Genomic DNA, 15,034 nt, shown 5'->3' on the forward strand with positions numbered 1-15,034 from the left:
GAATCGAGGAGGATGCCGAGGAACTCGAGTTTCTTAGCTGGACCTAACGTCTTTTCTGCAGACAAAGGAACGCCGACTTGTTGAAAGAGCTGAACAAGTTTCAGGAGAGAGGGGGAAGGGGATTTTGGGGAGGGAAGAATAGCGGGGACAGACTGACTTGGGATGAGCGTCCTTGCAGAAGCTGCAGATATGGTGAAAAGAACACAAAGTATAATAACAAGTACCTTTATTAAAATTATTGCAGATGGGTGAATTATTGAAAACCTTGATTTTCCTGCCTCAGTGGTCGTGAGCCAATGGAGTTGGAATGTTGAGGAGCGGGGGACGGGTAGGATTACTGGAGGAAAAGGGGACGGAAGGACAGAGGGAGCTCTGATGGCCAACTGAGCCGCAAGTAAAACATGCAATGGCCTGAGTGAGCATGATAAGAATCACGGTGTTGAGGATGTACCAGTCCAAACGAACACCAGTCAGAACAAGTGTAGAAACAGCTTTGGCAGAAAATGATTTATGGCACTGGTAGAAGATGGAACGTCCATATTTGAGATGAAGGTCTGTTATGAGAAAGAGGTAAATGTGGAGTTCCACTCGACGCTCCGGATAAAGTGAACAGATGGTATCTCTGAATATGCTGAAAGCTGCCACAAATTCACCAAAAGATAGGTCTTTGGACAGGCGTGGATCTGAAGATTTGAAAACTGCTGTGAGACCTTCTGAAGAAGCTACACTGTGTTGTACTTCTGGGGACAGAAGAATTAAGGAAACCAGATTGATTAGCTGGCCCTGAAGAATGTTGGAGCGGAGTCTGGGTGAAATCTTTGCGTGCATGGGTCTGTAAGCTCTGCCTGAATAAAAGATGGCGAAAACATAGTGTTCGAGAATGTATAGGCAAATGAAAAGAAAATTTAAAAAAAAATTGAGAAATACATCTCACCTAGAGAGGAGCCCGGCTTGGCGTTGGCAAGAGTGAATGTAAGTGGGAGGGGCTGAGGAGCAATGTGTGCATCTGAAGGAGCTGAAAAACGGGACAGCTGACATGGCAGTGTTGGCAGCAACTCCTTGGAGGTGGTTGGTAAGAGAAGAAATAGACTGCTGAAGGGAGTTCATGGATGAGATGAGCAAAGCAGCATCTATTTGGGTTGTCGAAGATGAAGCCTGGGGTGTAGAGCTGGCAAGAGAAGAAGCGGCAGCAGTAGAAAGCCCTGGCAGAGCGACTGTGGAGGCCAAAGTCAAAAGAGGGCGTCCCCGACGCCTTTTTGCTGGAGCCTTTTTGTGGAGCCATTTTACAATCATCAGATTCTTATATAATCTTTCGTAATTTATAGATTGTGGATCCTTCACAGCATTTACTTTTAAACAGAGTATTTTTCAATATATATTTAAGATAACAGATAAGAGGGAAGGTAAAAAAGCTCTATCTTGTGTCATACCTGCTTGTGTTTTTATTATATTACCTGGTCTAGTCCTTTGTTTTTTGTCTCCCTTTACCCCAAGCCCACACCTGTTCTGTGTTTTCCCCTGATTGTCTTGTCACGTTTGTCATTGGTTCCCCCTGCTGTTCAGTTTTGTATTTAAGCCCGTTTTTTTCTGTTGTTCTCCGCTGGTTCCTTATGTTATGTGTACAGGTCCTTCTCAAAATATTAGCATATTGTGATAAAGTTAATTATTTTCCATAATGTTATGATGAAAATTTAACATTCATATATTTTAGATTCATTGCACACTAACTGAAATATTTCAGGTCTTTTATTGTGTTAATACGGATGATTTTGGCATACAGCTCATGAAAACCCAAAATTCCTATCTCACAAAATTAGCATATTTCATCCGACCAATAAAAGAAAAGTGTTTTTAATACAAAAAACGTCAACCTTCAAATAATCATGTACAGTTATGCACTCAATACTTGGTCGGGAATCCTTTTGCAGAAATGACTGCTTCAATGCGGCGTGGCATGGAGGCAATCAGCCTGTGGCCCTGCTGAGGTCTTATGGAGGCCCAGGATGCTTCGATAGCGGCCTTTAGCTCATCCAGAGTGTTGGGTCTTGAGTCTCTCAACGTTCTCTTCACAACATCCCACAGATTCTCTATGGGGTTCAGGTCAGGAGAGTTGGCAGGTCAATTGAGCACAGTGATACCATGGTCAGTAAACCATTTACCAGTGGTTTTGGCACTGTGAGCAGGTGCCAGGTCGTGCTGAAAAATGAAATCTTCATCTCCAAAAAGCTTTTCAGCAGATGGAAGCATGAAGCGCTCCAAAATCTCCTGATAGCTAGCTGCATTGACCCTGCCCTTGATAAAACACAGTGGACCAACACCAGCAGCTGACACGGCACCCCAGACCATCACTGACTGTGGGTACTTGACACTGGACTTCTGGCATTTTGGCATTTCCTTCTCCCCAGTCTTCCTCCAGACTCTGGCACCTTGATTTCCGAATGACATGCAGAATTTGCTTTAATCCGAAAAAAGTACTTTGGACCACTGAGCAACAGTCCAGTGCTGCTTCTCTGTAGCCCAGGTCTGGGGAATGCGGCACCTGTAGCCCATTTCCTGCACACGCCTGTGCACGGTGGCTCTGGATGTTTCTACTCCAGACTCAGTCCACTGCTTCCGCAGGTCCCCCAAGGTCTGGAATCGGCCCTTCTCCACAATCTTCCTCAGGGTCCAGTCACCTCTTCTCGTTGTGCAGCGTTTTCTGCGACACTTTTTCCTTCCCACAGACTTCCCACTGAGGTGCCTTGATACAGCACTCTGGGAACAGCCTATTCGTTCAGAAATTTATTTCTGTGTCTTACCCTTTTGCTTGAGGGTGTCAATAGTGGCCTTCTGGACAGCAGTCAGGTCGGCAGTCTTACCCATGATTGGGGTTTTGAGTGATGAACCAGGCTGGGAGTTTTAAAGGCCTCAGGAATCTTTTGCAGGTGTTTAGAGTTAACTCGTTGATTCAGATGATTAGGTTCATAGCTCGTTTAGAGACCCTTTTAATGATATGCTAATTTTGTGAGATAGGAATTTTGGGTTTTCATGAGCTGTATGCCAAAATCATCCGTATTAAGACAATAAAAGACCTGAAATATTTCAGTTAGTGTGCAATGAATCTAAAATATATGAATGTTAAATTTTCATCATGACATTATGGAAAATAATGAACTTTATCACAATATGCTAATATTTTGAGAAGGACCTGTATGTGCGATCTCGTGTGTTGGGTACCCTGTCTGTGTCCTGCCGTTGGATAATAAAGACTCACCTAACCTGAACACCTCGAGCTTCAGGAGTTCTTCCCTGCATTTTGGTCCATCAAAAACCCACTTTATGACATCTTGAGCATCTTATCCTTACCCATGATTTGAAAGAAGGATATAGTGTTCCCATTTTTTTCCAGTGACAGACTTATTTCTATGCCAAAGGAGCCAATAACAGAAATTTAACCGACAGAAAAACCAAGCAGACTTCATACTTATTGAGCACACATTAATTAAACGTTAAAATAAATGTGTTATTGTTGCTATTATTTATTTCATTTTATTTTTTATTTTAGTTGTTGCAGGAGTGCCCCTTTCAGCAGTTGGTCTCCTAGGCAACCGCCTATGTGGGCTATGCCAAGAGCCGGCCTTAATGCCATCTATTGTGTGAGGTGTTACTTCCTCTCTGGTTCAGATCTGACCTCATAAGTGCACTTAGACTTGGCACAGATACTTCAAAGCATGATGGTCTTTTGATGGCTCATATCTGGGTTTGCCAAATGTGACCCAGTTTCAGTTGTAATTCTTTACTATCATGAAGACCAAATAGGCAGTTAAAGGCCTTCTGCTTATTCAAAATGCTGCAGCAAAAGCTCTGATGAAAATGAAAAAGAGAGACCCAAGGTATGATTACTAACAAGATGAGACATAGATCTTATCAAATTGCTCCAATTTTAGCTTTCCTTTATTGGCTCCCTGTTTAATCCAGAATAGGAGGAGTTATCAAGCTACTCTCATTTGGAGCCAGCTCCCAGTTTTTGTCTGTGAAACCCAGTCTAATTTTAAAACTGAACTTAAACTTTTACTTTTAGTAAAGCTGATAGAGTATCTTAGGTTATCCTGATCTATCTCTGTGGTGATGTGCCTCTAGGGCTTTGGCAGCTGGAGGACATCCTAACCACTCTTCCTTGCCTTGCTACTTTCTTGTACTACCCTACTTTTTACATTATCTGTGGTAATTTCTGCATGTAACATTTTGTTCTCTCTGTTTTTTTCTTTCCATGTAAACTACAAGTGGTCTGGTGTTCTGTTTAGCTGTGACACCTTCCAAGAGGGGGGCATTAACTGAGCTACTGCTGCCAATAACTTCATCCCAATACCTGTTCCCTGTAAAATAAACCTTTGTGAACATAATTTGGTCTCCTGATTGCTTTCTGCATGTGGGTCAAATCTATGCATAAAACCATGACATTCATGTTGTCTTCCTAAAAATGATACACCTCTCCCAGTGGCGGATGCTGGTCTTTTAAGGAGGGGAAGCTCAATGTCAAGATCACTGATTCGCTCATTCCGCTGTCAATCAAAAAGGGATTCAGCCTCAAACAGATCATCCAATCATCATGCAGAAGCTGAGCGTCCGGGCCAGCCGAGGCCAGCCCACTGCCCCATAGACCCCCAGAGACGCTGAGCATCCAACGGGCGGGACAAAGCCCAGCATTTATCCAATGACTCGTCTTGTTTTGCTGCAGCCGAGGCGGGAATGAGTGAGAGGAAAGCCGCATCGTTATCAGTGATAAGAAGCTGATTCTGAACAAAGGTTGAGCGTGTTGTAGCACATATTTAGTAAATGACATGTACACACAACAGTATATATTTGATCACTTATTTTTTTGACATTTTTGGGGAAGCTGAGCTTCCCTTGCAGTCTTAGAGCAATCACCACTGACCTGTCCCCATCTTTGTGTTTAACCCTGTCTTACTCCAAGACAAAGCAACTGAATGAGCTATTGCTTATTAAATGTGTGATCCAAAGCCTTTCAGTCAGGAAATCACTTCGTTGGTGTAAACCTTAAGTCTTTTCATATTCTGTGAAAACTATGAAGGTTGTGCAGTATGTCCTCAGCTTTTAGGTGATTCTGGTGATTATTGTTCTCATTCTCTGGACCTTGTGCTGACATATGGCATTGAGTGTAAAGAAATAACAATATTTCCTCATAACCCTGTCCTGCCTGACCATTTTTAATAACCTTTGAGTTTGATTTAACCGAGTACTCCACACCTGAAAGAAAATTTCATTATAGTAGATCATTATCAGACAATGCTGTAACAACCTTTAAAGAATCTGTTCCACTTTTGATTTCCTCATTATCACTGAAAAACACAGTGGAGGGCAATAATTTTGTTTCTTCCCCTTCACAAATTGATTCACTTGTTCATAGTGTTACTTCATCATTGCGTGGTGCATTAGACAATACAGCCCCTTTGAAAAAGAAGACAATTATTCATAGGAGGCTGGCTCCCTGGTTTAATTCAGAGCTGCGTACTTTAAAGCACAATGATAGAAAATTGGAGAGAAAATGGCACTCTACACAACTAGAGGATTCCTACTTAATCTGGAAAAATAGCCTACTGTTGTATAAAAAGACACTTTGCCAAGCTAGAACAGCTTATTTCTCATCATTAATAGAAGAGAACAAGAATAATCCTAGGTTTCTCTTTAGTACAGTTGCTAAACTTACACAGAGTCATAGCTCTGTTGAGCCATCCATTCCCTTAGTGCTCAGCAGTCATGACTTTATGGGATTCTTCTTAAATAAAATTGATTCTATTAAAAACAAAATCATTGGCATACTTTCGAATATGATTACTTCGTCCTCAACAAGCAAGACAACACTGGAATAACTAGAACCTGATCTGTGTTTGGACTGTTTTGATACTGTGGGGCTTCCTGAGTTATCAGAAATATTAGCTTCATCTAAACCTTCAACGTGTATGTTAGACCCAATCCCAACCAAATTATTTAAGGAAGCGTTCCCTCTCATTACCAGCCCAATTTTAGATATGATTAATCTATCCTTAGTAAATGGATATGTACCACAAGCTTTTAAGGTAGCTGTGATTAAACCTTTACTTAAGAAACCTTTGCTTGATCAAGATGATTTAATAAATTACAGACCTATATCCAACCTTCCGTTCTTATCTAAAATTCTCGAGAAAACAGTTGCTAATCAAATGTGTGAGCATTTACACAGCAATGACCTGTTTGAGGGCTGCATGGTGGAACAGTTGGTAGCACTGTTGCCTTGCAGCAAGAAGGTCCTGGGTTTGACTCCTGACCGGGGGTCTTTCTGGATGGAGTTTGCATGTTCTCCCCGTGCATGCGTGGGTTCTCTCTGGGCACTCTGGCTTCCTCCAAAAGTCCAAAGACATGCCTGTTAGGTTAATTGGTCTCTCTAAATTGCTGTTAGATGTGTGAATGAGTGTGTGCATGCTTGTTTGTGTGTTGCCCTGCAATAGACCGGCAACCTGTCCAGGGTGTAACCTGCCTCTTGCCCATAGACTGCTGGAGATAGGCACCAGCTTCCCCACAACCTGTGGAACCAGTTTCCTGTTTTAGTCCGTGAGGCAGACACCCTGTCTACTTTTAAGGCTAGGCTTAAAACTCTCCTTTTTGATCAAGCTTATAGTCAGAGTGGCTTAGGTTATCCTGAGCTATCTCTGTAGTTTTGCTGCTATAGGCTTAGGAGGACATAATGACCACTTTCACTCTCTCGGCTACATTCTCATGCTACTCTCCAATTTTGCAGTATTTGCTATTATTTCAGCTTTAAACTTTATGTTCTCTGTCTTTTCTCTTGCTAGAAGCTACACCTGGCCTGACTCTGAATCTATCTGTGGCACCTTCATGGAGGGGGACATCGTCCAAGCTTCTGCTGGCAACAACTTAATACTCGCCTTCTACAGATGATCCACTTGGCCCTGTCTTTCAGTGTTTAAACCTATTTTTCTCCTAGACATAGCTACTGACTGAGCTTTTACTGTGACTAACTGTATGTGCTCTATTTCTAAACTTGAAAACTTACTCAGAGTTTCTGTTTTTCTTCCTAGATGAAACCACTAAAAGAGTTACACCCATTAACATTTACCTTTCCTTCCCATAGAAAGTACTCCTGGATCAGTGCTTCTGTGTTCTTTTTGTGTCTCTGCTCTGTTCTCTCAAACCCCCAGTCGGTCGTGGCAGATGGCCGCTCACACTGAGCCTGGTTCTGCTGGAGGTTTCTTCCTGTTAAAAGGGAGTTTTTCCTCTCCACTGTCGCTACATGCATGCTCAGTATGAGGGATTGCTGCAAAGTCAACGCCAGTGACTGTCCACTGTCTCTACATGTTCATCCAGGAGGAGGGAATGCTGCAAGTCACTGACTGGATGCAATCTGCTGGGTTTCCTTAGACAGAAAAACTTTTTTACCAATTTGAATAAATAACTGAATCTGACTACACTGTTTGATGGTTAGGATTAATTGGAATGTATGTACCTGACTTGAAATCTGTTTAATTCGATTGAATTGACTCAGCCCATTTTAAAGTTACCCCCCTTTCACACAATGCGACAGGAAACAACACTCCAATTATTCTTACCTCTGCTTTCCTCCCTCCCTGTTGGATGGAGTAAGGGGGAGTCAGGTTTAGCCTAAATCAGCTCAGTTATGGTTGAGGTGCAAACACACCTTCCATTTCTGCTACCTTTGCGACCCCTTTTCTTTTCCAATGGTTATAATCAGTCTGACAGAGAGAGGTACCCCCAATCCTTGTGGTTTTTAGTATAACAAGGCTACCAGTGGGCTCTAGATGGACAAACTTGATCAGTTTATTATTTTACTTAGTACCCCTACACATAGCCAATTTTATTCTAACCTCCCCAACAACCCTGCACCATTCCAGCCCTTTGTGAAGTTCCTTGAGACGACGTGTTGTGAATTGGCGCTATATAAATAAAAGTAAATTGAATTGAATTGTGAAAAAAATATTTTGTACTCCAATTTGATAAGACCCTTAATCTGAGCGTTTAATTTTGCATTCTAAAACGATTTTAAATCACATACTTCTGGTTCATTAGAGAGCAGGGTCTTGAAATTTGAGTAGTTCAGTGTTTGATAAAAACTGGTTTGTTTAAGTTTGTCCTGTGTGTCTGTGTTGCCCTGCGATTGACTGGCGGCCTGTCAAGGGTGTACCCCGTCCCCTGCCCATAGTCTGCTGGAGATAGGCACCAGCTTCCCTGTGACCCACTATGGCAGAAGCGGTAGAAAATGACTGACTGATTGTGTCAGAGTCTGCTCTTCATCCTGCCTGCTGTTTACTTTCTTCCACCACTAAGGGCGCAGGAGCCGGGTCCTGAGTTCCTGACAGGTGCACATCATTGCCTCATCAGCTGGAGGACTATATGAGGGCGGCTCCCCAGCACTTCTACGCCTGAGTGTTTTGACCACTGCGGTAGTGATCACCTGGCGTTACCTTGTAATCCTAAACAGTAGTTCTCTGACTAATTGACTGTTCTGTTTTCCTTGATTCCTAGGCCTGTATACTGATCTCCATGCTGGAGATCCTCTTGGAACCTCCTACAACTAATCTGGATTTTTTTCCCTGGATCACTTTTCCCAGGCAGCCGCTCTTGTGTACCCTCCAGTCTGATCGTGTTCAACCTGCCCGCTCTCCCACAAGACCCCTCTGGACCATCAGACCATGTTGCTTTCCTGCGCAGCAGCACAGCCCCAGACTTGCATCTCTCTTACCATCTCTCCATCCCCGCCTGAACTGTGAGCTAAGCCCATTGAATAGTTTTTTCTTACCTTGGCCACCACTCACCGTCTGCCGTTTCCTTTTCAGCCTGACCTCCGGCCACGCAACTCTCTGACTGAATTCTCTGAAAATCGTGTAAATAAATCATCGAATCCACACTTCTCTGTTTGAGTGTTCTCTCTGCATGTGGGTCAAGTTGGCCTTAAAGAAAATGATGACAGATTGGTTCTTTAGATTGGACTGTATTGTCTTTTCAGAAGGTAATCTGAATACATTTTAAAAATGTTAAGACAACAGGACTCACTCAGTTTATGAGTATTTAGGTTGCTAAGTACAATTTAAATCAATCTTCTTAGTTTTGGAACAGAACTATTAGATTTTGAGATTCATTGTGTGGATGTCTATTAATGACTTTGAAACAACAATTATGAATTGTGTTGTGATGTTAATGTAAAAACTAGTTAGTACATTTAAAATCAAAATGTAATTTGTGACAAGGTGAAACCATTTCACCAATGTAAAACCTTTGGGTATAATCTGTTGAAAATTTTAAAATGGCAACTGAATTAAACTCAGTTAGGTGTAAATATTTCCAGCATTGCTTTTAAAAAGCTGGTTCAAAGTTCTGTTTTTCAGCGCATTCGCTTGCATTATACTGGTCAGATCTAGTTTACCTTTGGCAAACCAGATCTAAAAATAAGCCAAAGATAACATTTTTTGTGAATGTGCACTAGTTTAATTAAATGCCAAAAATAACTGCATTTAGCAAGGCAGACAAATGGTAGCACACTGATAATTTCTTTCATTTTTGAGTCATGAGTGGGAGGGTACTAAATAACCAATCAGACTTGAGAGACATGTTTAAATATTAGAACAAGCTGGTGAATCTGTGTAGTCATCGGCCATGTCAGGAACGCTCAACTACTTTGAGGAAGAAGAAGGATGAAAGTGTTGTTTGTGAATGTGCTGCTGCTCTGCTCATTGTGTGAGTGAATAATCTTTTTTTTTGTACAACCTTCTCTCAGTCTTCACACACAAAGCTGATGATATTATGTGTTAATTTCAGGCGAAGCAGAGGTCAGTAAAATCTCTGAGCCTGTTTCTGTACAAATATTGAAGCTCAGAGAATCAGCCACCATTGAATGCTACATAAAGAGTTTAGTTTTGAAAAGAGTTTGGTACAAACTGACCGCAGGAAGAAGACTGCAGCTTGTTGCAACAGGTGATTCTCAGTCCACTCAGAGCGTAACTGCTGAAGAATTCCAAAGGCGTTTTTCAGTCAAATTTGACAGCATCAACAGTCATCTAAGAATATCAGCAACATCATGGGATGATGTTGGAACATACTTCTGTGGAGTGATGGACCTGCATAAGGTTCAGTTTGGATCAGGAACCTTTTTGTTCTGCAAAGGTACTCTATTTATGATTATTTATTCTCAGTTAACCCTACATTGTGCTAATGATTACACATTTGATCTAATTTGTTTTCCAAGGTTTGAAGCTGACCAGTGACTCTGTTGCGCAGCAGCCAGAGCCCCATTCAGTTCAGTCTGGAGACTCTTTGACTCTTAGCTGTAGCGTTCACTCCGGTCAGTGCCCAGCAGAACACACTAGAGTCACATGGTTAAAAAACTCTCAGTTATTTGCTTCAGAAATGACTTACGCATCTGAAAATGAAAACAGCATCTGTCAGAGGGCTGGAAGTGGAAACACGTGTGTGCACAAGCTTTTTCTGAAGAACATCAACTCTGATGATGCTGGAACCTCCCAATGTGTTGCGGCTGCATATGGACAAGTGCTGTTGGGTAAAGGGTCCGTGTTTAAAAGTAAGGCAGTAACAGGATGCATATTTTAGTAAACATTTTCAGTTGAGGTTTCAAAAATGCTGAGATGATATAGTACTGTACATACTCTGCAAATTTCCCAACATGTTCAAGTGATGATTGATCATGAATTTACCAACATTCCTTAAGTAATCACAATTGTACATAATCTGTGTTTAGTACAAAGAGATCCAATCCCCTGAATGTCTCATTACTCATTTATTTGCAGATGGTTTAACGTCTGGTTGCCTTAATATGGCTGATCAGGTTTCGACACTCCTCATCTTCATCATTGTCACCATTTGTGCCCTGGGTGTCTACTTGGGTTCCTTAGTTTGGATCATCGATGAGACAAACTGCTGTTTTGGTACCAATATCTTCTTCCATTTGTATCTGTACATTGTTTACTTGACTTAACAAATATTTGTTATTTGCTATTAGGATCTTGTGCGGAACCTTTAGCTTCCTCCCAAACCCAATCAGAGGTATTCAAACTGTCTTCATAATTGGGTGATATTGTGAGATTATCCCTTTGTGTAAAGTATTAAGATTGTGATGAATCACTTTGCAGGTCCAACATGAGGAACATGTGCAGACAAATATATCAAAAGGACAGGAAAACTCCACCTGGACTGAATGTGTTTACATCAATGTAAATAAATTAAACTGAATATATTTTGTCTGCATTTCTTCAGTTAAAAGTCATAACAGTAAAAGCTTTTCCTTACCTGCCTAATTAATCATTTTTGACCTAACAATACTGTTTCTTTAATAAAGGGCTCTAATGCTTACAGTGTCTTACAAGTATTCATTTTCCTTAAACATTTTCACATTGTGCCACCTCATAACCCTAATCCTTCAATAGCTCTTATTAGGATTTTATGTGATAGACCAACACAAAGTAGTGTATAATTATGAAGTGGAGGAAAAACGATGCATTCTTTACTATTTAACAAATAGCCTGCATGGATAAATACTTTGTAGAGCCGCCATTTGCTGGTCGTAGTTACAGCAGAGTGTATATGTGCGCCAATTTATTTTTAATCTGCACTTTTAAATAAGTTGAACTGTACTAAATTGAGTTGATCCAAAGCCAAGCCTGTCGGGCTGCAAAAAAGCCCAGTTTTTACAGCCATAAATACAGGGCAATACATGTGCCTCTTTACCATTCATGGATCCAGCTCTCTACTCCACTTTATTTCGCTCTAGTTGAAATTTGTTAACTTTTTTCTATCCCTCAGTTCTTTTGACAGCCTGAGGAAAGGAGCTGGAATCATTCTTAAGTTCTCAGAAGCCTAATTCATTTTGACCATTTATAAAGTTGTACAGAGCTGGATTCCATCTGCAGAAGGAGCCCTGAAATTAGAGTAGAATACATATTTATCTTCTTGGGCACACCCTGTACAATATGCTGAAATTAGGCATGCACCGTGATCTAATTTGCCACATGCTAATACTGTGGGCAGGCCAGCCTCGGCACAAAAGAGCTCACTGGAATGTACTACAAAAGTGTATGAGTGTTGTTCTCAGCTGTGTATCTAATTGCAACAGACCTACTGATAGAAGGCCTTGAGAATAAAATTCTGCTCTGTTTCTCAGCTCTACAAAGACTGTATGAATGCAAAGAGAAGTTAAGTGAAATAACATAAAACTTACAAAGTGCTTACGTAGAAACGAACCATTGTATATCTAGTATCAGTTCAAACACAACTTGCTGAATGATTTAATTATGTGAACTTTACTAAATGATTTACTGAGGCTTCAGGAATTTAAAGAAATTTTTAACAATCTCTTTTGAAAAATGTTTTCTTAGCAATATCCCCTAAAGCTTTGATAAATCTATTTTGCTTTGATAATTGTTAGAATCTTGTTTAAAAAATGTGCACACAATTCAAAGAGATCTCGAATGAAGCACAAAAACAGTTTCCTCTTACATGAATTAATGTTCTGCTGCTCTTTGCCAATTCTTTTACTTTAGATTCTATAATGACAGCACTTATAACAGGCTGAGAATTGCTTTTATAGTTCTCTTTTTTGGTTTGATTGGATCACAGCTGTATTTAAGAATTTCTCTCCTCAGGTTAAATGCAGAAAATTATTTTAAGCCAACGTTGACATTTTATGGTATACCCAAATACTAAAACAAAACAAAACTGCAGTGTTAAAACCAGAAATTAAACAAAAGAAGCTTAAATGCGTACTAGATTTTATTCCATCATAGCACGTCAAAAGGAGAACAGACATAATTTTCTTTAAATCGGGCGATTAAACTTTTGGGAGTTGGGGGAGAAAATTATTCCTAGGCCTCTTTTTATAATTTACATGCTAATAAATTTCCATTATTTAATTATTAATAATTTGATATTATCTTTTGTACTAATTCGAAATTATGTTGTGTACTCATTGGTATTCTTTTAACCTTTAAACCCTAAAAATGTATCATTCATGTGAACACTTTCATAAATATTCCAAGTTATAGTTTATAACTCATAGCATTGTCCATTTTTAAGAAAACACATTTCAAAGCCAAAGCTACTTTTAGAGGGTTCTGTGAATAGGTGTAGCATCCCCATACAATTAAATGGCATACTTTTATTGATTTCTTTTAATTTATTTACAATGTAGGACCTCTTGCGTCCAGGAACCACAGGTTGAGGACCAGCGCGTGAACAACAATGCTAGCTTCCTGGCTTTCTATTATTTTCTGGCATGGACACTAATCAGATTAAGGGGCAGCAATCACTAGCTCACAGCTCTTAATTTGCCCCTTTTTTGCTTGCCGCGGGCCGAGTTTGTCCCATCTTGGTTTGGGGGCAGGTCTGTGGATCCTCACACTCGCTCCTCACATTTTTATGGAGAAACCTTATATATACAAGCGCCCTCACACTCAGACCCACAGGTGTTTAGATTCAGGTGTTAACAGATACACAAATGTTCTATATTGAGCCGCATTTACCACTTAATACATCTTGCATTCATACGTACCGTGTACTTTTTGGTAAAAAAGCTGTTGATATGATTGTTTCTGCAGGAGTAGAAACAAGCAGGGTGTTATCTTGTATTCTCTTTATCCTTCTTTCTTCCCTCTATTTTTTTCTCCTTCTCTCTCCTTTTCCTTTTTGCCCCGACTCTCTCTTTAGTGCCTTTTATTTTTTCCCTTCTCATTTTTGTCTCTGTGCCCGTAACAATCGAAATATTCCCTAAACAGTTTCTAATATAGTTTCTTTTATAAATATCAAGCAGAGCTTGAAAGCGCTAGCTGCAGTGCTCCACTATCTGTTTTAAATCTGTTGGGCTTTTTCTTGGAACTCAGACAACAATTCTGAGCGCTACTCTGCCAGACAGGACACAATGAATAAATAAATAAAACAGAAACTAGCCCCTTATCACATTTGCTTTTAACCCAGAGTTCATAAGGAGCCGTAGTGAAAAAAACACAGATCAAATTAAAAAGAAAAGCATGGTTCAAAATTTGGTAGTGTGGTTAAAAATAGTTCCACAGTTTTGGAAAAAGGCCTTTATTATGCAGAGAGTCTTTTAGAGACCTTAGATTATAAGTGCTGATGTTGTAAATGCGTTGGAGCTGAGGAATGCCTTAACTCCATGATCATTGTGCACATGGCTTTGGTTATTCATTGTAATGTGAGAAGTATTTTGTAATGCTTTGTCTATTGCTGCTATATAATTTAAACATGTAGGATGTTGTAGATCCTTATTAAACAAAACCTGAGCCTGACGCTCCCATTACCTCCCGCATGTCTCTCATCCCAACAATAAATATAAAAAATTAATTCTCAGAGATGTCTTGCTTCAAAATGTTTACTTAATGAACCGAACATGTACAACAAAAGAGAAAAATAAGGAAAAGCGACTTATCCACATGTTGTTAGTTAAACAAAAAGGAGAGAGGGAGGTCAAAAAACTGTTAGGCTTCACTCCCCATCTTTTCCGTCTTCCACCTCGACCTTCCTTCTTTCCCCTAGGCTACACCCACATCATCTGACCAAATTAAGCATTTTACCAGTCTCATAACTAACAAACACCCTGCATAACACATAGTTTAGGCTCCTACAGATGTCTTCTTTCAACACTATCAAGCTTTGAGCTGTAATACATTTACACCTTTCTGTCTGTTGGGCTCCTATTCCCCTGCCTTTTCAAAAAGAATGGCGTTTACAAATCCATTCTTTTCATCAACATCAAGATGAAATGCTGTAGAGAGCACACTTTTAATATCCACGAATGCTTTTTCAACTTCTGTGGTTCATTATAGGGGAGAGTTATAATTTTTGTAATGTGCTTGTGTAATTAGAGCTATCAGACACTAAGGGCAGACACTAGGTTAGAGAAATTTGGGACAAGGTTTTCGCTCTGTGTAACAAGACCTAGGAAGTGCATCATGGATTTAACAGCTGTGGGCTTGGAGTGCTGTGAAATGTCAGACTTGTG

At 40.3% G+C, this 15,034-nt stretch overlaps 1 protein-coding gene across 1 annotated transcript; it reads left to right on the forward strand.

Moving 5' to 3' along the window:
- Positions 1-9,670: 9,670 nt before the first annotated feature.
- On the forward strand, positions 9,671-11,376 carry LOC124881275. Its single transcript, XM_047386815.1, has 6 exons — positions 9,671-9,747; positions 9,829-10,173; positions 10,256-10,588; positions 10,815-10,952; positions 11,027-11,070; positions 11,157-11,376. The coding sequence occupies exons 1-6, from the start codon at positions 9,705-9,707 to the stop codon at positions 11,253-11,255; spliced, it is 1,002 nt and encodes a 333-aa protein (XP_047242771.1). The 5' UTR covers positions 9,671-9,704; the 3' UTR covers positions 11,256-11,376.
- Positions 11,377-15,034: the final 3,658 nt, after the last annotated feature.

The sequence above is a fragment of the Girardinichthys multiradiatus genome, chromosome 14 (genome assembly GCF_021462225.1).
Source record: "Girardinichthys multiradiatus isolate DD_20200921_A chromosome 14, DD_fGirMul_XY1, whole genome shotgun sequence".
Classification (NCBI taxonomy): domain Eukaryota; kingdom Metazoa; phylum Chordata; class Actinopteri; order Cyprinodontiformes; family Goodeidae; genus Girardinichthys; species Girardinichthys multiradiatus.

What these genes read in the sequence shown, in the direction of transcription:
- LOC124881275 (XM_047386815.1), top strand. Translation starts at nt 9,705, where the DNA reads ATGAAAGTGTTGTTTGTGAATGTGCTGCTGCTCTGCTCATTGT. An exon ending in GCTGCTGCTCTGCTCATTGT is followed by an intron (nt 9,748 to 9,828) that starts GTGAGTGAATAA and finishes TGTTAATTTCAG; the next exon opens with GCGAAGCAGAGGTCAGTAAA. An exon ending in CCTCCCAAACCCAATCAGAG is followed by an intron (nt 11,071 to 11,156) that starts GTATTCAAACTG and finishes ATCACTTTGCAG; the next exon opens with GTCCAACATGAGGAACATGT.